Source organism: Chiloscyllium plagiosum, chromosome 26 (genome assembly GCF_004010195.1).
Source record: "Chiloscyllium plagiosum isolate BGI_BamShark_2017 chromosome 26, ASM401019v2, whole genome shotgun sequence".
Lineage (NCBI taxonomy): Eukaryota > Metazoa > Chordata > Chondrichthyes > Orectolobiformes > Hemiscylliidae > Chiloscyllium > Chiloscyllium plagiosum.
Window position 1 is genome coordinate 48,347,556 of NC_057735.1, and position 20,067 is coordinate 48,367,622.

The 20,067-nt window shown below is 41.5% G+C and overlaps 1 protein-coding gene across 1 annotated transcript in view; it reads left to right on the plus strand.

Moving 5' to 3' along the window:
* LOC122563332 (26S proteasome non-ATPase regulatory subunit 13-like) overlaps nucleotides 1–19,052 on the plus strand; it is a 39,616-nt gene extending 20,564 nt beyond the window's left edge. Inside the window, exons 7-12 of the mRNA XM_043717071.1 lie at nucleotides 1,194–1,273; nucleotides 5,114–5,239; nucleotides 7,504–7,566; nucleotides 16,289–16,369; nucleotides 17,190–17,306; nucleotides 18,801–19,052. Of these exons, the coding sequence (XP_043573006.1) occupies nucleotides 1,194–1,273; nucleotides 5,114–5,239; nucleotides 7,504–7,566; nucleotides 16,289–16,369; nucleotides 17,190–17,306; nucleotides 18,801–18,896 (563 nt within the window). The 3' untranslated portion in view covers nucleotides 18,897–19,052. The remainder of the gene's footprint in view (nucleotides 1–1,193; nucleotides 1,274–5,113; nucleotides 5,240–7,503; nucleotides 7,567–16,288; nucleotides 16,370–17,189; nucleotides 17,307–18,800) is intronic.
* The last annotated feature ends 1,015 nt before the right edge of the window (nucleotides 19,053–20,067 follow it).

Below are 20,067 nucleotides of genomic sequence, written 5' to 3' on the forward strand. Positions count from 1 at the left end.
AATAACCCAGCCCAGAGCAGGGATTTAGACCCAATGCTTTGTCTTGGTTCTTTTTAGAACAATTTGGTTAGTCTCAATTTCAAAGTCTTTTCCCTAACATCTGCAAATCTTTTTTCGCAGAAGTACTCATCTATCTCCCTTTTGAAGGCTGCATTAATCCTATATGTCTTATTAATTTCCATGTTTACCTGTCTTGCCACCTTTAACTACTTTCTCAAACACCACCATTTCTCCCTGCTGTTCCACACTCTTTAACATTATGCTAGTCCACTTATATTGTCGCCTTCATATTTCTTACAAAATCAATATTGAACTTCTGGCCTGTTTCAACACTTTGGGATTCTATAATCAAGTGTATATTGGCCCATTACAATAGTGCATCCATGTCTGAAAGTCAGTGTTACCCTCCTCCACCATTTACTTGTCTCAGTTTTGTGTAATCTGCAGATTTCATAATTGTGTCCAGAACTCCCAGCCCAAGTGACTAACGTGTGTCTAAAACAATAACCCTAGAACCGAACCCAGGTAAACGTTATGTATATTTCTTGTCCCTTAACCAGTTTTATGTCTATGCTGCTACAGTCCCATTTATCCAAATGGCCATGTTTAACCAGAAAGTCCAATATGTAATACTTTATCAAATGGTTTTGAAAGATACATTAACTGAACTCCCTTCATCCATCCTCAATGTTACCTCGTCAAAAATTTCAATCAATTTTGTCATGATTTGTACATAACATTTTTCTACTTGAGATTTATTTTGTTAGATGATGCTTAGCCAAGTGACTGTTGTGCTTTTCTCTGGACTATCACTTCTGTCGGCTTTCACCACTGACTTTTCCCTCCCCTTTTTGAACAAGAATGTGAAGTTTACAATTCTCCATTCGTATCTAAAGCGATTGGCCTATTGCAGCCACACCAGCATTAATTTCTACCCTTCCTTCCCTCAACGACTTCAATTGTATTCTCATCTGAATGTCATCATTTATTCTGTTTGAGTACTAGAAAAATTGGAAGTATTTATCTGTTTTAATTATTCCAGTATATTCACAAGCTTCTGGCGTTCACAGCTTTGCAAAGTCCTCTTCCTTGGTGCATTTGAAATGTTTCTTTTCTGGTACCATTTGCTTGTTGCACTTCTGCTTAGGACAAAGCAGATTTTAACCTTTTTTCATTTTTGTTTTCCTTCTTAGTGGGTTCACAGCAGCAGAGAGCATTCACTCTGGGCCTGGCTGCGCTACTGGGAGAAGGCATTTATAATTTTGGTGAACTGGTGAGTATCAAAGGAAAGTAGCTGCAGAATCATTCATGACAGTTCCTGAATCATCTCAGCTGCTTCAGAATTATGGTTGTGCAATGAGTAAATGTGCCTGGATTATACCAATTGCTCAATAATTCAGGAAACAATATAACTTTGCCACATTAAGTATATTGCTAATCATCTATTAATAATATCTGCAATATTGTTAATTTGAATTTCAGCCATGTATTGTGATGAAACTGTTGTATACTCTCTTCTAGTTTTATCGAACATTCCTGTTGAACCCTGAACCAGTCACTATTTCCTGCATTACATTTAAATGTGACCTCATGTCAATTGAAATTCACCTGTTAGTGTCAGGTATTTCTCCACGTCTGATTTAAAATGCACATTCTTCATTGTAGTGGGGGCACAAATTTCAGAAGCATATTAAACTGATAGCCACACTAGGAAGCAGCAGGCAGTGCACAAATCCTTCAAGAATTTGTAGGAAGGAGGGAATCCGATCTCTGAGCAGGAGGGACCCTACAGGTCACATGATACGTACTTGCCTAGGACCGATATTCCGATAGTCTACATTAGAGTGGTGCTGGAAAAAACACAGCAGGTCAGGCAGCATCCGAGGAGCAGGAAAGACGACGTTTCGGGCAAAAGCCCTTCATCAGGAATGAAGGACTTTTGCCCAAAACATCAATTTTCCTGCTCCTTGGATGCTGCCTGACCTGCTGTGCTTTTCCAGCATGACTCTAATCTAGACTCTGATCTCCAGCATCTGAAGTCCTCACGTTTGCCTGATATTCTCATAGGAAAGTTACCAAATCCAGTCAGGGAGAATTTAAACTATTAGCACTAAGAGGGTCACCCTCCCAATACAATATTTGAAAGGAGATAGAAGATGTTGCAAGGAATGGAATAAACAAGTAGCATTAGAAGGAAAAGTAGTTGAGAAATAGGAGTGATCAGACAGAAAGGCAGCCAAAGCTGGATTGGGATTTGCATGAATGCTCGGACTATGGTAAATAAAGGTTGGTGAGCTGCAGACACAGGCAGCTACATTTTTCACAATTAGGATATTGTGGATCTGTCAAGGTACAAGAAGCAACCATTGGATTGACCTGCTGGTGGATGGAGGTATTCCTGAGGGATTTGACTTCCAAGATGAAGGGAAGATGGTCAAGGTCTGGAAACTGGCAATTGTTTGAAACAAGCGATAATAACAAATCACTAATGTAGTTTCAAGCAGGCTAGACAAGGTGACAAAAAATAGTCAAGATAAGAAAAAATAAATTCAGTGGGGCAGGGTGAGGCTGAACTGATGGGTGCTTAAGGGCAATCCTGCTTGTGGATTTTTGGGAAGAAGGTAGATGCTAGCAGTTTGGGGTTGTGGGATTATAAGGTGAGAAGATGTGGAATGAAGATATCCAGAGGTGAGATCAGTGATAGTCCTGGAGCCAGTGGCTTGATGTTCAGTTGTCCAGCGAGAAGTGGAAGGAAGTGTCTGAGAGTTGGTGCTTTACCCCTAGCATGGATGAAGGCAACTGGAAAAACCTTCAGTATTATACCACACATGAAATGCATCAAGGTGAGAATATAGTGGGATAAAACAAAGTTCTTTGCTGAGCATAGATTGTTCAGTGTCAGCATGGGATTGAATAACATCAAAGCATGAACTCTGTCTTGCCACTTGTATATTTTTCTAAGTAACTGTATCTTGTTTGTTTAGATCTGAGTTTTGTATTCAATTTGAGGTAGAGAGGAGTTTAATTTAAATATGGCCATCTATGAGGACATGAAAGCTGGCTGAAGTGAATTGACATAAGACTAGACAATAAGACTAGTCTGCTGTGGCAGACACTAAAAAGGATATTTCAGAACAGACAGAATAGATACATTCCAATGTGTAAGAAAAAATCCAAAGACAGACCCACCATGTGTAGTTAACAAATGTTAAAGATCAATTTTTTTTTTAAAGAATATGATTATCCGAATGCAGGAGGCAGATCAGACGATTGGGCAGAATATAACAAACAGTAAAGAATGACCAAAAGAATAAGGAGGATACAATTGAAGCACAAGAGAAAACGCACTATAAATGTGAAAGCACATTGTACAAGTTCTTATAAATGTTTTAAAAATGAACAAGTTCACAAGGTGAGCATTGGCCCTATAGAAATTGAAATTGAGTACAATCCATGGGAAATAAGGCACTGACAGATGAATTGAAAACAAACTACTGGAAATTTGAAACAAAACAAAGTTTTGGAGCAAATCAGCAAGGCTGGCAGGATCTGTGGAGAGAGAATTCAAAATTATTTTTTTCCCAAGTGAAGAGAGAGATATTCTTTTGTTGTTACTATGGAGCTAGCAAGTAACATCTCAGAAATAGTGATTAAACCAAGCAGTGGAAGAGCGGGAGGATCCCTGGAAGTTGCTTTGAATAAATTATTGGAGCTGTGGGCTTGCAAGTGCCCCAGGTCCTGTTGGACTTATTTTTAAAAGAAGTGGCTAGTGAGAGTTGTATTCAATTTTCCAAAACTCCCTTGATTCAGGGGCAGTCTAGTCAGATTAGACATAGCAAGTGTAACTCCTTTAGACAAAAGCAGGAAAGTACAGGTCAGTTAGCTTAACATCTGTCTGTCATAGGGAAAATCATAGAAGTTGTCACCTAAGTGCCCTACTAAAACTTCTTTAAGTTCAGAGTAATGTGAAAGGAAAATCGTGTTTGACTTATCTGTCTGAATCCTTTGAGGGGTTAACAAGTCCTGTGGAGAAAGGAGAACTGGTGGGTGTAGTGGAGTTTGAATTCCAGAAGGTGTTTGAAGTGTGATGTTAAAGGTTATTGTGGAAAGTCTAAACTTGTAGTGTGGAAGTGGTATATTGTCAGGGATGGAAGATTGACTGTGAACAGATAGCATAATATGTCGTCTTCAGTGGTTTGTCTTATGAAGACAAGTTGGGCAGGTTAGGCTTGTATCCTGTTGGAGGTTCAGAAGAATAAAGGGCAACTTGATGAAAAATATAAAATCCTAAAGGATCTTGACAGGATGATGTTAGAATATTTGTTCTTTTGGGAGATTCTAGGCCTAGAGGTTGTCTAAATTAGGTGTTGTCCAATTAAAACAAATTTGAGGCTTGAGCATCTTTGGAGCTCTCCTTTCCTGAAAAGGTGGTGAGCAAAATCCTTGAGTATTTTTAAGAGCAAGATAAATAGGTTCTCATTAAAGGGGCGAAAGATAGTCAGCGATAGGTGAGAATGCAGGTTTGAAGTTGCAATCAGATCTTATTAAATGGTGACACAGGCTCAAGGGGCTGAATTGCCCTTTTGTTCATATGTTCAGATTGTTTGCAAGCTTTGCTTTGAGTTTAAGCTGAACTTTCTTAATACCTACACTGGACTAATGCTTTATTCCTTCTTTAGAACCTTTAATGTTCCCTTTGTCTTTTGTTCTTGCCCCATAACCTTGCTTGACTTTCCTTTCTGCTCGTCTTGTTCCTCAGATTATTCCATAGTGCAAAGCCTATTGCATTTCCATCTCTCTTCATTCGGGGGAAAAAAAAATCATTTTGAATTCTCTCTCCACAGATCCTGCCAGCCTTGCTGATTTTTCTCCAATACTTTTTGTTTCAAGTTTCCAGTAGTTTGCTTTTATTTTAAAGTTTGCTTCAAGTGCATTTTATTGGAGCAGTAACAGTCAAATGTCATTGTATGTTTGAAAGTTGTTGACAATTTCAGATATCCTCTGACACTAACTGTGATGATTACCTAGCAATGTGTGGATATGTATTACTTCTTCATAGAATGATGTCTTTCCTCTGTTTATTGTGGTGATACAACTACTTCATTTTTTTCAGCTGATGCACCCAATCCTGGATTCGTTGCGTGATACAGAGAACCAATGGTTGATTGATACTCTGTACGCTTTCAATAGTGGAGATGTGGAGACCTTCTTCTGTCTGAAAACCTACTGGGGAGCTCAGGCATGTTAACTTTTCCTATCACTCAGTAATATTTAGCTGAGTAACTGTGAATTGCAGCGTGATTTATATAATGGAGGTTAGTGAAATCTTTATTGAATGACTTGATTAGAACCAACAGACTGTGGACAGAGAGACCTGGTAAACGAAAATTCAGAACCTCTGTTGGAAATACAGTTGGGGCAGTGAAATAAAGGTGCGGCAATCTGTGCACACGTTGATGGTGACAGCAGCACGTGTGGGTGAACCCTGACCCCTGTCGTGGCCAGCTAATGTCACTGGCCCCATTTGTGTACATATAGGGTCCATTTTATCAGCTATTTTGGCACTGGAGTGATTACACCCGAATCAGTAGAGTAAATATATTCGTGCACTGAGATGGGCAGAAATTTATTGTTAAAAAGGCATTCGTTACCATGTTTTGTGTCAAACATTTAAATTGGTGCACTTTGTCTTTGGGTGTAGAAAAATTGCTGATGAGCTGGTCTTAGGGGAAAAGGATCTTTGACAGTATGAGCAAGAATCAGTGACACAGCAACTAATGATATTCTGCTGTGATGTCTCATGGAGCTAAATGTGGTTCTGATCCATGTATGTTAGGTAAATTTCCAACTTGATCACTGGTACTGAGTGAGCCAGCAGTAGTTCAAAGTGGCAGGACTAGGCACCTCTCGGCTAGCACAAAAATAATTTCCAGTGTTTGGTTTACAATCATGATTCTGGAAGTGCATGTTTATGGCAGATGAATGAAAGTGGAATCTGGTGGAGTCTTTGTTACAGTTAACCCCTTGCAAATAATTGGCTGTGTTGAGGGGAGGCACCTTGGTATGAATCAGGTTATGGGCAGCAGAACGTACTGAAGTTTGGAGAAGAATTTTCAGGGTAGGAGAGTAGCCTGCAATAGTAGAGTTGGGTTACAAAAACATGATTGAGGGCTTCAGTAGCTGATGGGCTGAGGCATGGAAGAGATATGTAATGATGTGGAAATGTTCGTGTTTTCCCAGTCTTCATTCGGAGAACATGTTGAAGTAATAGAAGGATTCTCAGGATTCTTTTCCAAGGCACTGGCTCTCTCATTACCATAGCTGAGACTGGGGGAGTGGGGGGGGGAGGGGAGCAAGTTTAGTGCTGTACTAATTCCAAAAACACACAATCTGGATAGGGTGTCAGTATTCCATCAGCACCCACCATGGATTCTGCTGGATTTCAATCCAGCTTTCAGAATCAGCATTCCAGATTTCTCTTCCTGGGATTGTCTGAAGTTTCAAATTAGCCCCTCCTTGGTCTGGTGAGAATGATACCACTGTCTATTCTGTGACAGAAATGAAAGTAGGTAGCATCCATTAGAGAGGATATGGGTCAGATATTCTACTGCATGAAAGAGCATTTTCAACTAAAGAACAAAATGACCTTAACAAGATTAGAGAAGATTTGTAGCTCAGGTTGAGGCTCAGGATGTAGGTTTGCTCACTGAGCTGGAAGGTTTGTTTTCAGACATTTCTTTACCAACTCGGTAACTTCTTCAGTGAGCCTCCGGATGAAGCACCAGTCGTGTAGCCCACTTTCTATTTAAATGTTTGAGTTTTCTTGGGTCTGTGATGTCATTTCCAGTTGTGACATCATTTTCTATGGTGATGTCATTTCCTGTTCTCTTAGAGTGGTAAATGGCATCCAAGTCAATGTGTTTGTTGACAAAGACATTGACTTAGATCCCATTTACCACCTCCTGAGAAAAAGAGCAGGAAATGACATCACCATAGGAAATGACATTACCAATCCAAGAAAACTCAAACATTTAAATAGAAAGCGGGCTACACCACTGGTACTTCATCCAGAGGCTCACTGAAGAAGTTACCGAGTTGGTGACGAAACGTCTGAAAACAAACCTTCCAGCTCAGTGAGCAAACCTACAGCCAAAGATGACCTTGTTAATTATATCTCTTTCTCATCTATGAATAAAAGTAGTCTTGAAAGTTGTGTTGGCTCAGTAAAGTAACTTGCTTATTGTAGAACTGTTTGCCTGAAGCAGTAAGCAGTGATGGAAAGAGAAACTCAAATTGTAAGGAAATTCTAGCAACTCAGACACAGTACGGGGAGGGAGACCAAGCGTGTTTTCCTTGTATTGATTCACCGAATTGAAATCAGATTATTGTTTAATTATCCAAGCAGGCTGGGGAAGAACTGGCCCAGCCGAGCCAAACCCTGTGTCCGTTCTTGCTGTGTGTAATAGTGACGTAGGCACTAATTCAGTTTTCCTTCTCTGGCAGTCTGATCTGGCCAATAATGAACAGCGATTGAAAGAGAAACTGCAACTGCTGTGCCTGATGGAGGTAAATTCTGCAGCTACCAAATTGTTGTGATAATGAAGTGAATGTGATATGGTGAATGAAGAGCAGGCTGATAGTTAATCTGCAATAAGCACTTTCTATGATTTTCAAATTAGAATTCTGCAATAAGCACTTTCTATGATTTTCAAATTAGAATTTAATATTAATGTTCAGTCTTATTGAACAGAGAACAGGTTTGAGGGACTGAATGGTCTATTTCTGCACCTATATGTATTCACATCTTTCAAAGTAAGACTTAGCTGCAACTGTTTTTTTTTGCCAGTGTCATTTCTATACTTTAATATAGTTGATATGTAATTGGACTGGTGGTCTGGAGCCCTGGACTGGTGGTCTGGAGCCCTGGACTGGTGGCCTGGAGCCCTGGACCGGTGGCCTGGAGCCCTGGACCGGTGGCCTGGAGATCTCACTTTAGTTGCTTGAGAACGTGAATCCAGGCTTGAAAATCGTAAAATCAAAGGTGAAGGAGAAGGTAGAATTGCAGGTTAGAGATGGGATTGTTTGTAATCAGACAATAAATGGAAAAGACAGAATACGTGAATGTTATATTGTATCAAGGAACAATAAAAGTGCAGGGAAACCCGATAATACACAAACTTAAAAACTTTGTATCTTAATGCACAATTGCACAAATAGAGAGAAATTGAGGATACAAGATTTTAAACCAGTTTAATTGGGGGAGGGATGCAAAGAGGTTGTTAAAATTTCCAGAGCAAGTAATTGGGTACAGAGAGCATTGAAAGAGTCAGGAATCTATCTTCAGGCAAAGCAGATGAATAGACAAATACGAGAAAGAAGGCAAGGACTGAGATGTTGTATTTAAATATGCACCGTATGCGAAATAAGGTAAATGCGTTTATAGCACAGATTGAAATTAGTGGGTGCAATAGGTATCACTCTTGTGGCTGCAAGGGAATCAGGGTTGGATCTAAGGATGCATGTCCAATCGAAAAGACGGGCGGAGGAGGCATGGTTACCTCAGAAGAAATGAAATGAAAAGCAAGTAAGATGGAGTCAGAAGGTGCAGTATCTGTGGAGGTAGAGTTGAGGAACTGCAAAAGAAGAAAGCCCCTGTTTGGAGATATGTGCAGACCTTCTAGCAGTAGTCAGGATGTGGGTCAGAAGATAGAAAAGGTGTGAGGAAGACACTTTTCCAGTACTTACAGGGGACTTCAATATGCAGGTGGACAAGGAAAATCAGGTTGATAGCAGATCTCAAGGAAAGGAAGTTATGAATGATGGACTTTTGCAGTAACTTGTGAGTAGAGCCCATAGGGAACCGAGAATTCTGGATTTAATGTGTAATGAGGCAGACTGATCAGGGAGCATAAGGTGAATGAATCCCTGGGGGACAGTGACCATAAACTGTAGCATGAATCCTATTGAGAGGGCGAAGTTGGAATCAGCTGTAACAGTATCACAATTGAGTAAAGGGTAACTACAAAGAAATGAGGGAGGAGCTGGCCAGAGTTGATTGGAAGGGGAGCCTAGCAGGGAAGACAGTGGAGAAGCAATGGCAGGATGTTCTGAGATAATTTGGGGGAGACAGCAGAAATTCATCCCAAGGAAGAAGAAACATACTAAACGGAGGATGAGATAACCTTGACTGACAAAGGCCAGCATAAAAGCAAAAGGATAAGCATACAATGTGGTGAAGATTAGAACAAAAAGCAAAGGAAATTATAACATAGGAACAGGACCTTTGGCCCTCCAAGCCTGCACCAATCCAGTTCCTCATCTAAACCTGTCGTCAATTTTCTAAGGATCTGTATCCCTCTGCTCCCTGCCCATTCATGTATCTATCTATATACATCTTAAATGATGCTTTCATTCCAGCCCCTATCACCTCCACTGGCAAACGTTCTAAGAAACATACTAAACGGAGAATGAGATAACCTTGACTGACAAAGGCCAGCGTAAAAGCAAAAGGATAAGCATACAATGTGGTGAAGATTAGAACAAAAAACAAAGAAAATTATAACATAGGAACAGGACCTTTGGCCCTCCAAGCCTGCACCAATCCAGTTCCTCATCTAAACCTGTCGTCTATTTTCTAAGGATCTGTATCCCTCTGCTCCCTGCCTATTCATGTATCTATCTATATACATCTTAAATGATGCTTTCATTCCAGCCCCTATCACCTCCACTGGCAAACGTTCTAGGCACCCACCACCCTCTGCGTAAAGAGCTTTACATGCGTATCTCCTTTAAACTTTTCCCCTTTCACCTTAAACTTTTGACCCCTAGTAATTGAGTCCCCCACTCGGTGGGGGGAAGCTTCCTGCTATCCACCCTGTCTGTACCTCTCATGATTTTGTAGACCTCAAACTGTTCCCCCTCCACCTCTGTCTTTCTAATGAAAATAATGCTAATCTTCTTGACCTCTCCTCATAGCTAGCATCCTCTAAATCAGACAACATCCTGGTGAACCTTCTCTGCACTCTCTCCAAAGCATACACATCCTTTCGGTAATGTGGCAACCAGAACTGTACACAGTATTCTAAATGCAGCCAAATGAAAGTCTTATACAACTGTAACATGACCTGCCAACACTTGTGCTCGATACCCCATCCAATGAAGGAAAGCAGGTCATATGCCGCCTTGACCACTCTATTGATCTGCATTGCCACCTTCAGGGTACCTGAGCTCCCAGATCTTTCTGTATATCAATTTTCCACAGGGTTCTTTCATTTACAGTATAGTTCACTTTTAAATTGAATCTTCAAAAATGCATCACCTCACATTTGCCCAGATTGAACTCCATCTGCCATTTCTCCACCCAACTCTCCAATATATCTATATTTTGTTGTATTCTCTGGCAGTCCCCTTCACTGTCTGCTATTCCATCAGTCTTCGTGTCAACTGCAAACTTGCTAATCAGACCACCTCTGCCTTCCTCCAGATCATTTATGTATATCACAAACAACAGGAGTCCCAGCCTGATCCCTGTGGAACACCACTGGTCACAGTTCTCCATTTTGAGAAACTCCTTTCCACTACAACTCTGTCTCCTGGTGCCCAACCCTTTCTCTATCCATCTAGCATATCCTGGACCCCATGCGACTTATTTCTCCATCAGCCTACCATGGGCACCTTATCAAATGCCTTACTAAAGTCCATGTATAATACATCTACAGCCCATCCCTCATCAATCAACTTTGTCAATTCCTTAAAGAATTCTATTAAGACCTTTCCTGCACAAAACCATGTATCCTATTACAGATAAGCCCATTTTCTTCCAAATGGGAATAGATCGTATCCCTGAGTATCTTCTCCAGCAGCTTCCCTCCCACTGATGTCAGGCTCACTGGTCTATAATCGCCTGGATTATCCCTGCCACCCTGCTTAAACAAGGGGATAACATTAGCAATTATCCAGTCCTCCAGGGCCTCACCCATATTCAAGGATGCTGTAAGGATATCTAGTAAGACCCCAGCTATTTACTCTCTTACTTCCCTCAATAAACTGGGATAGATCTCATCCGGACCTCAGAACCTGTCCACCTTAATGCCTTTTAGAATACCCAACACTTCCTCCCTCCTTGTGCCAACTTGATCCAGAATAAACAACCATCTATCCCTAACCTCAACATCCGACATGTCTTTCAGCTCAGTGAATACCGATGCAAAGTACTCGTTAAGAATCTCGCCCATTTTCTCTGACTGCATGCATAACTTCTCTCCTTTGTCCTTCAGTGGGCCAACCCTTTCCCTAGTTACCTTCTTGCTCCTTATATATGAATAAAAGGCTTTGGGATTTTCCTTCACTCTGTTTGCTAAAGATATTTCATGACCCCTTAATTCCTTGTTTCAGGTTGGTCCTACATTCCTGATATTCTTCCAAAGCTTTGTCTGTCTTCAGTCACCTAGACCTTATATATGCTTCCTTTTTCCTCTTAGCTAGTCTCACAATTTCACCTGTCATCCATGGTTCCCTAATCTTGTCGTTTCTAACCCTCATTTTCACAGGGGCATGTCTGTCCTGCGCTCTAATCAACCTGTCTTTAAAAGCCTCCCACATATCAAATATGGATTTACCTTCAGACAGCTGATCCCTGTCCACATTCCCCATCTCCCACCGAATTTTGCTGTAGTTGGCCTTTCCCCGATTTAGCACTCTTCCTTTAGGACCACTCTCTTCTTTGCCCATGAGTATTCTAAAACTTACAGAACTGTGATCACCATGTCCAAAGTAATCCCCAACTGAAACTTCAACCATCAGGCCAAGCTCATTCCCCAACATCAGGGCCATTATGGCCCCTTCCTGAGTTGGACTATTTACATACTGCTCTAGAAAACCCTTCTGGATCCTCCTTACAAATTCTACTCCATCTAGACCTCTAAATTAAAATCTCCTATCACCACCACTCTGTTGCTCTGACATCTTTCCATAATCTGTTTGCATATTTGTACTTCTCTCTCATGCTTGCTGTTGGGAGGTCTGTAGTACAGCCCTAACATCATTGCCACACCCTTCCTATTTCTGAGCTCTGCTCTTATTGCCTCACTGCTTGAGTCCCCCATACTGCCCTCTTTCAGCATAGCTGTGATATCCTCTCTGACCAGTAATGCAACTCCTCCACTCAGAGTCATAGAGATGTGCAGCATGGAAACAGACCCTTCAGTCCAACCTATCCATGACGACCAGATATCCCAACCCAATCTAGTCCCACCTTTTACCTTCCTCTCTATCCTGCCTGAAGCATCCATATCCTGGGATATTTAGTTGCCAATCATGCCCTTGCCTCAAACAAGTCTCAGTAATAGTAATAACATCATACTCCTAGGTTCTAATCCAAGCCCTAAGTTTGTCTGCCTCACCTACTAAACTACTTGCATTAAAACAAATGCACTTCAGACCAGCAACCCCTTTGCGTTTATTGGCTGCTCCCTGCCTATTCTTCCCCTTAGTCACACTGACTTTATTATCTAGTTCCTTACAGGCTTTAATTACTACCTCCTTACTGTCCACTAACCCCTTCATTTGGATCCCATCCCCCTGCCGCATTAGTTTAAACCCTCACCATCAGCCTTAGCAAAAAACACCCCCAAGGACATTAGTTCCAGTCCGGCCCCGGTGTATACCGTCCAATTTGTAATAGTCCCACCTCCCCCAGAACCGGTCCCAATGTCCCAAAAATCTGAACCCCTCCCTCCTGCACCATCTCTCAAGCCACGCATTCATCCTGCCTAGTCTTTCATTTCTACTCTGACTAGCATGTGGCATTGGTAGCAATCCTGGGATTATTACCTCTGAGGTCCTACTTTTTAACTTTTAGTGGGAAGCTGGGGGATTAGGAAGCCTTTAAAGTAGATGACAACTAAAAAAACAATGAGTAGGGAAAAGATGAACTATGAGGGTAAGCTAGCTAATAATATAAAAGAAAGTTGTATTAGGTATCTAAAAGATAAGCGAGTAGCAAGAGTGGACTGGAAAATAAGGCTGGAGAAATACTCACAGGGAACAGAGAAATGGAAGAGGAACTGAATATGTATTTTGCATCAGTTCTTCACGGAAGACACCAGTAGCATATCAGAACTTCCAGTGAATTGGGGCAGAGGTGAGTGCAATGGCCAGCTCTAAGGCGAAGGTGCTGAGGAAGCGGAAAGGTGGTTAAGTCATCTGGACTTTACACTCCAACATCCTGAAGGCAATAGCTGAGAAGATAGTGAAGGCATTTGTGGTGATCTTTCAGACGTCAGGGAGGGTCACGGAGAACTGGAAAATGACCAGTGTAACACCCCTGCTTAAGGGTGGGAGACAGAAGACAGGAAGCTGATAAGCCTGAGCTCAGTCATCGGTAAGAGTTTAGATTTATTATTAGTGACAAGATTGTGGAATACTTGGAAGTGCATGGTAAAATAGGGCACGATGTCTTCAAGAAGAGGTCGTGCCTGACAAAGGTGTTAGAATTTGTTGAGGAGCTAATGAGCAAGTTAAAGGACAGCCAGTGGCCATGATCCATTTGGATTTCCAGAAGGCTACACAGTGAGAAGCTTACTAAGATAGGACAGCCCGTGGTTTTGGGGCAAGGTACTGACATATATAGAAGATTTACTGACTTGCAGAAGGCAGAAAATAGGGGTAAGAGTCTTTTTCAAGATGGCAGCCAGTGTCTGATGGAGTTCCGCAGGGGACAGTGTTGAAATCAAGCTAATCATGTTGTACATTAACAATCTGAACAAAGGAACTCGGAGCATTGTTGCTAAATTTGCAGATTACACAAATAGATAGGTGGAGGGACAGGTAGTGTTAAGGAAGCATGGAGGCTGCAGAAAGACTTGGACATGCTAGGGGAGAATGAGTAAAGATATGGCAGATGGAATGCAATGTGGAAAAGTGTATTATGCACTTTGGTAGGAAGAGGACAGGTGTAGAGTTTTTTCTAAATGGGGAAAAGCTTTGTAAATCTGAAGCACAAAGGGACTTAAGAGAATCCTGAACTAAGACTCCTAAGGTTAACATATAAGTTCAGTTGGCAGTTAGGAAGAAAGTGCAGTGTTAGCATTCTCTTAAAGAGAGCTAGAATATATGAGCAGAGATGTACTGCTGATGCTGTGTAAGGCTCTGGTCAGATTGCATTTGGAATATTGTGAGCAGTTTTGAGCCTTGTATCGATGGAAAGATGTGCTGGCCTTGGACGGGGTCAGAGAAGCTTGGAAGCTTAACCTTGGGGATATGATCGGTTGAGGACTCTCGGTCTGTACTCCGTGGAGTTTAGAAGATGAGGTTTGGGGGAGATCTCGTTAAAGCTTACAGAATATTGAGAAACCTTGATAGAGTGGACATGGAGAAGATGTTTTCACTGGTAGGAGAAACGAGGACCTGAGGGCACTGCCTCTGAGTGAAGGGGCGACCCTTTAGAACTGAGATGAGGAACTTCTTCAGCCACAGGATACTGAGTCTGTGGAGGCCAAATCATTGAATTTATTTATGATAGAGATAGGTTCTTGATTAGTAAGGGCATCAAATGTTATGAGAATGGTTGGAGAAGAGGTTTGAGAAACATATCAACCATGATCAAATGGCAGAGCAGACTTCATGGGCTGAATGGCCTAATTTTACTTCTATCTCTTATGGCCTTAATATGATTGACTGTGAAGGTGGGCTAGGAAGTCCCTCAGTCATATTAAACTGCTTCTCAAGGGAAGGCTAGCAAGACCACCAATGCCCAAATGCAGCAAACTATTTCAGAACGTTTAGATTTTATTGAGGGCCTTTTACCACACTTGATAATATTGAGTTGTTTGGCCTCCAAGAGGGTATGTGAGTGACCTTGGTCTAAAGCGTCTACCAGTTTTCTTTGTGTCTCTCAGTTGGCTGCTGCTAAGCAACATCCCTGAGTTTAGGTTAAAAGCAGGCTCCCATCATCTGGCACTAGATTAGATTCCCTATAGGGTGGGAACAAGCCCTTCGGCCCCAACAAGTCCACACTGTCCCTCTGAAGAGTAACCCACCCAGACCCATTTCCCTCTTACTAATAGCATGGCCAATTCACCTGTTCTGCACATCTTTGGACTCTGGGAGGAAACCGGAGCACCCAGAGGAAACCCACGCAGACACAGGGAGAACGTGCAAACTCCACACAGTCAGTCACCCGAGGCTGGAATCGAACGTGGGACCCTGGTGCTGTGAGGCAGCAGTGCTAACCCCTGAGCCGCCATGCTGCCCCACTATGCCAAGTAATTTTACCAGCTCCTAACCTGTGATTGTGCTTGAAAGCAGCAAGGCCAGTGGTGTGATTCCTGAGCAAGGTTTGAGTCATTTTATTAAAGCAAACAATCCTAGTGTGGTTTGTAACTGATTGAGAAGCCAGGGAGGTTACAATTGCTGTGTTAGCTGTTAAAGGTTTAGTCTTGTTTTAAGCTACTAATCTGAATAGAAGACAGCACATTGATCCCATTGTACATTTCACAGTTCACTGAGGGAGATTGTTTGTTTGAAGGAACACAGTTTCTTAATACTTTTGCAAATTAATTGATTGCTGTGATTTTAAAATGTTCCCACAATTAATGGTGCAACTGTCAGGAAAGCCTGAGCAGTCTAAGCCCTTGAAATCGCAAGTGACCAACTGCTCACCATATTAATCAGATCTGTAATTAGTTACAAAGGGATCTCTCCTCCTGTGATTTGTGTCTAGATTATTTTCGGAACCTCACTGCCATTACTGAACTCTCGTCTTTTGCAATGAAGCTAGACATTACTGAACTCTCGTCTTTTGCAATGAAGCTAGAAACGCTGGAAGTACTCAGCAGTCCACATTTGTGGAGAGAAGTTAACATTTCAGGACAGTGTTTCATCAGTTCTGTCATTACTGTAAAGTGTAAACTCTGTTTCTCTCTCAGCAGATGCTGTTTACCTGCTGAGTATTTCCAGCACTAATGGTTTGTGTTTCAGGTTTCCAGCAACCTCTCTATTTTGTTAGTGTGGAAGTATATTGCTCTTTGGGTAGGGCAGATAGCACTTGTAGAGTTTTCTCTCTTCTCCCCCCCCCCACATACATCGTGCTGAATTCTTCCTTTCCATTGAAAGCAGTAAAAGACAAAATTGGGTGATTGGATAATGGAGAAGTGTACAATGCAAGGGACCACCCACTGATTAAACTGCCACCAGTCCAAAGTGCGTATTACCAAAATTATCTAATCGGCTAGTTTTTGTTGTCACAGTTCCTTCTATTGTTTTCATTGAAATCCTTTGTGTTTCTGAGATGGTGTTTACAAGACCAGCAAACCACCGGCAGATGACATTTCAGGAAGTATCCCACCAGGCCAAGGTGTCTGTAAGTGAGGTGAGTTTGAAGATGATTTGTTAAGTTGCTGCTTGCGCAGAGGTTGTTCTCTGGTGAAACCCTGTCCAATCCTTTCTCTCACACCCAGTCATAGTGAAGCCCAATTGCAAAGGGCTCCAACATTTCCCCTTTTGTGTATGAAAAGTATAACTAAAGTTAGCATGTAAACAACCTGTAGACTAAGTTTCTACAAGTTTGCAGGCAAACTCCCAGTGGTGGGAGCCACAAGATTTCAGCGTTGACGGATGTTCTTTGCCAGTATCCATTGAATACCAAGGTTACACTCCAAGTGTAGAGGAAACTGTAAGATGTTGATGAAATTAGCTCTATTGAATAGCAGTTCATAACCAAAAAGCCTACAGTTCTGGCCAGTTCTCTTTACTCATTGCAGGATGGCTTATCTCTTGTACATCTGTATTTAATTAGCTTCTTCCTCAGGTAGTATCGAGATGAGAACTCATCTGCCTGACAGAACCACACAGAATTTCTGACATCTTTGGAATTTTATTCTTTTGACTTATAGCCGAAACAGCAATGAGATTAATGGGGATGAGATTTAACCATTTCACTCCTTATATCTACTGTAAGCTCACATTGGAACATAACCTTGTTCTTTCCTTCACTTTAATGGAGAGATCAACTAGTTTGCCAGCAACTGATCCATTGCACCACCCTCTTCTCCACCTCCAAGTTGTGGCTCTTTGCCTGTTGGTGCACAGGGGAAAATTGATCTGAGTAAGCAGTCTGTGGAGGTGGGGTTATTAGCTGGTTGATATGGGGCAGTTCACATACCATTTTAGTTCTTGTTCTGTTCTGTCAGGTTGAAATGCTGGTGATGAAAGCGTTGTCTGCAGGCCTGGTGAAAGGGAGCATTGATGAGGTGGACCATAAAGTTCACATGACCTGGGTTCAGCCACGGGTCATGGACCTGCAACAGGTAAGTCATCAAATAATGTCCAGTTTCATGGTTACACAAAAAGAGGCATTAGCTTGTTGCTTTTTTTTTTAGATTGAAGCACGCTAATTAGGAAGCACGTTTTCCACACGGTAGTAAGAATTTGAAGTCCCTTACCCCAAAATTCTGGATGGCATTATCAATTGAAATTTCAGAGATTGGGATGGATACATAGTTGTTAAGTAAGGTTGACCAGGATGTAGAAGAAAACAGAATTGGAGATGAGGTACAGAGAAATCATGATCTAATTAGCCGTACAGGCTTGAGGAGTTGAATAGAACATCATAAAAGAAAAGAATTGCCAATGCTGGAAATCTAAAACAAAAACAGAAATTGCCGGAGAAACTCTGTAACATCTGTATTGAGAAAACAAACACCACATCATTCTGAAAAAGGGTCACTAGATTTGAAAATGTTAACCGTTGTTCTTGTGTTGGTCTCTTGCCTTATTGTAAAAGAAGCAATTGAGCCTGGTTACAGGATTGAAAGGATTTGCTCAGTGGCTTGAATGATCTGCCTGAGATAACACAGTGTGACAATGTCTTTTCTTCAAAAATAATTGGCTTAAGAATAGATCTGCAAAGTCATTTAGTGAGTCCTAAGCTGACAGCATTCACTCATTACGGGATTGGGTTAGATGAATTTCACTGTTAAATTTTAAATAAAGTTAAAATATGGAAGTTTCTAACTTCAGGTTGAGTGACTCTTTTGCTTAAAGCTGATGTTGTGAGCTATCTGTTGGCCCAACACATACAGAATAAAGGAGAATCAGAACTTAAAGGGTCAACTCTGTTTCAGTGGCAGCTCTCCGTTCCAATCAGGAAGTCTTGCGTTCAGAGACTCCAACCCATAATTCAAGCTGACAATATCAATGTTGTGCTCAGGCAGAGTTGTTAAACAAAAGCCCTCTTGTTTAGATGGAACTAATGCACTTCCTTTGGCCAGCATTTAACCCTGAATGACCTTTGATTGCTTTCCTAAGAGTTGTATGCAACTTAAAAAGTGCAGCATTCCTTTCTAAATTTCCTTGGTTTTCAAATCAGACCTTTCCTCATTTCAACCACAAACAAAAATAAGAAAAAGATATGGCCTTAATACCACTGGAGCATTCACAACTAACCAGCAACGCTCACTCAGCACATTCACAACTAACCAGTGACACTTGGGTAGTGAATTTGTGAAGAAGTCTTTGTGCTGCAGAAGTTAACTTAAGCACATTATTTAACATAACTAAAGTTCCATTAGTAAGTTAATGTCACATTTCTGGGCACGTGCCTCTGTCATTCTCTATGTTGTCTATGGATTTTACTGTCTGTAAATATACACTCAGTACTTTACGGTGAATCTTAAGCCATAGCCATAGGAAACATCATTTCAACACATTCCAGTATCTGTTTAGACTGTCTGCATGTGAGGTGGTGTTTCCTGATCATTCCTGGTTATATTTAGTATGTGAGGGTATGATTGAACCTTTAGGTATCTGGTATGAAGGAGCGGCTGGAGGCCTGGTGTGCTGATGTGAAGAATATTTCCATCCTCGTTGAAGACCATGCGCATGAGGTTCTTGGCTGAAACCCCACTGCCTTCACATGTGATTTGAGTTTGTGATTGTTGATGCTGATGTTAAAAAAAAACTGTTCTAATGTTTTTGCTGCAAAAGCAAGTTAACCCTGTTATTTCCTTGTGAAATTTAAATAAACATATATACTTTTGTGTGTTTACACAGGACATGAGATTTGTTGAATCAGTGTGTTTCCATTGTTCATGCTATAAATTTTGTGACAGTGCATTTTGCAAGTTGCGTTTCTATCCCAAGCAGTCCTGGATCTAGTTCGGGAAATACTCAAGGAACAGGGACAGGAGTAGGCTATTTGGCTGCTTGAGTCTGCTCTGACGTATAATAAGATTGTGTCTAATCCGATTGTGATCTAAACTACACTTTCTTGCCTGTTTGTTTTCTCTTCCTCTATCACACTCGTCTCATTCTCTCTTGCTCTTTTGTGTTGAATGATTGGCCTTTAGACTGTGTGACTACATAATTCGAAAGATTAATAATCCTCTGAAAGAAGAAGTTCCTCACTTTGTCAGCCCTAAATGAGGGATACTTAACTTTGGAACTGTGTCCTGTAGTTGTAATTGTCCCCCATGAGTGGAAGCTTCTCTTGGTACCTCCTGAAGCAGGATCCTGTATTAGGCTGTTTGGCCTAACAAGTCCACACTGATCCTCCAAAGAGGAATCCACCCAGACCCATTTCCTCTAACTGATGCACCTAACACTATGGCCAGTTCATCTGACCTGCACATCTTTGGACTGAGAGAGGACACCAGAGCACCCGGAGGAAACCCACGCAGAGATGGGGCGAATGTACAAACTCCCGAGGCTGGAATCGAATGTGGGACCCTGGTGCCGTAAGGCAGCAGTGCTAACCACTGAGCCACCATGCTGCTTAATAAGTTCATCTCTCCTCTTTCGGAATCAATACAGTGAACCATCTGTGGAATGCCCTTGTAAGTATATTCTTCAAGTAGGATGACCAAATCTGTGGTATGCTCTAAGTTTGATCTCACCAGAACTCTACGTTTGTAACACAATTTCCCTATACTTATACTCCAGCCTTTTGCAATAAAAGTCAGCATTCCGTTTGCCTTCCTAATTACAAGCTGTACCTTTAACTCTTTACATGATTCATGCACAGACCCTTGAATCTCTCGATACTGCAACACTACAGTCAGTGTCCAGGGA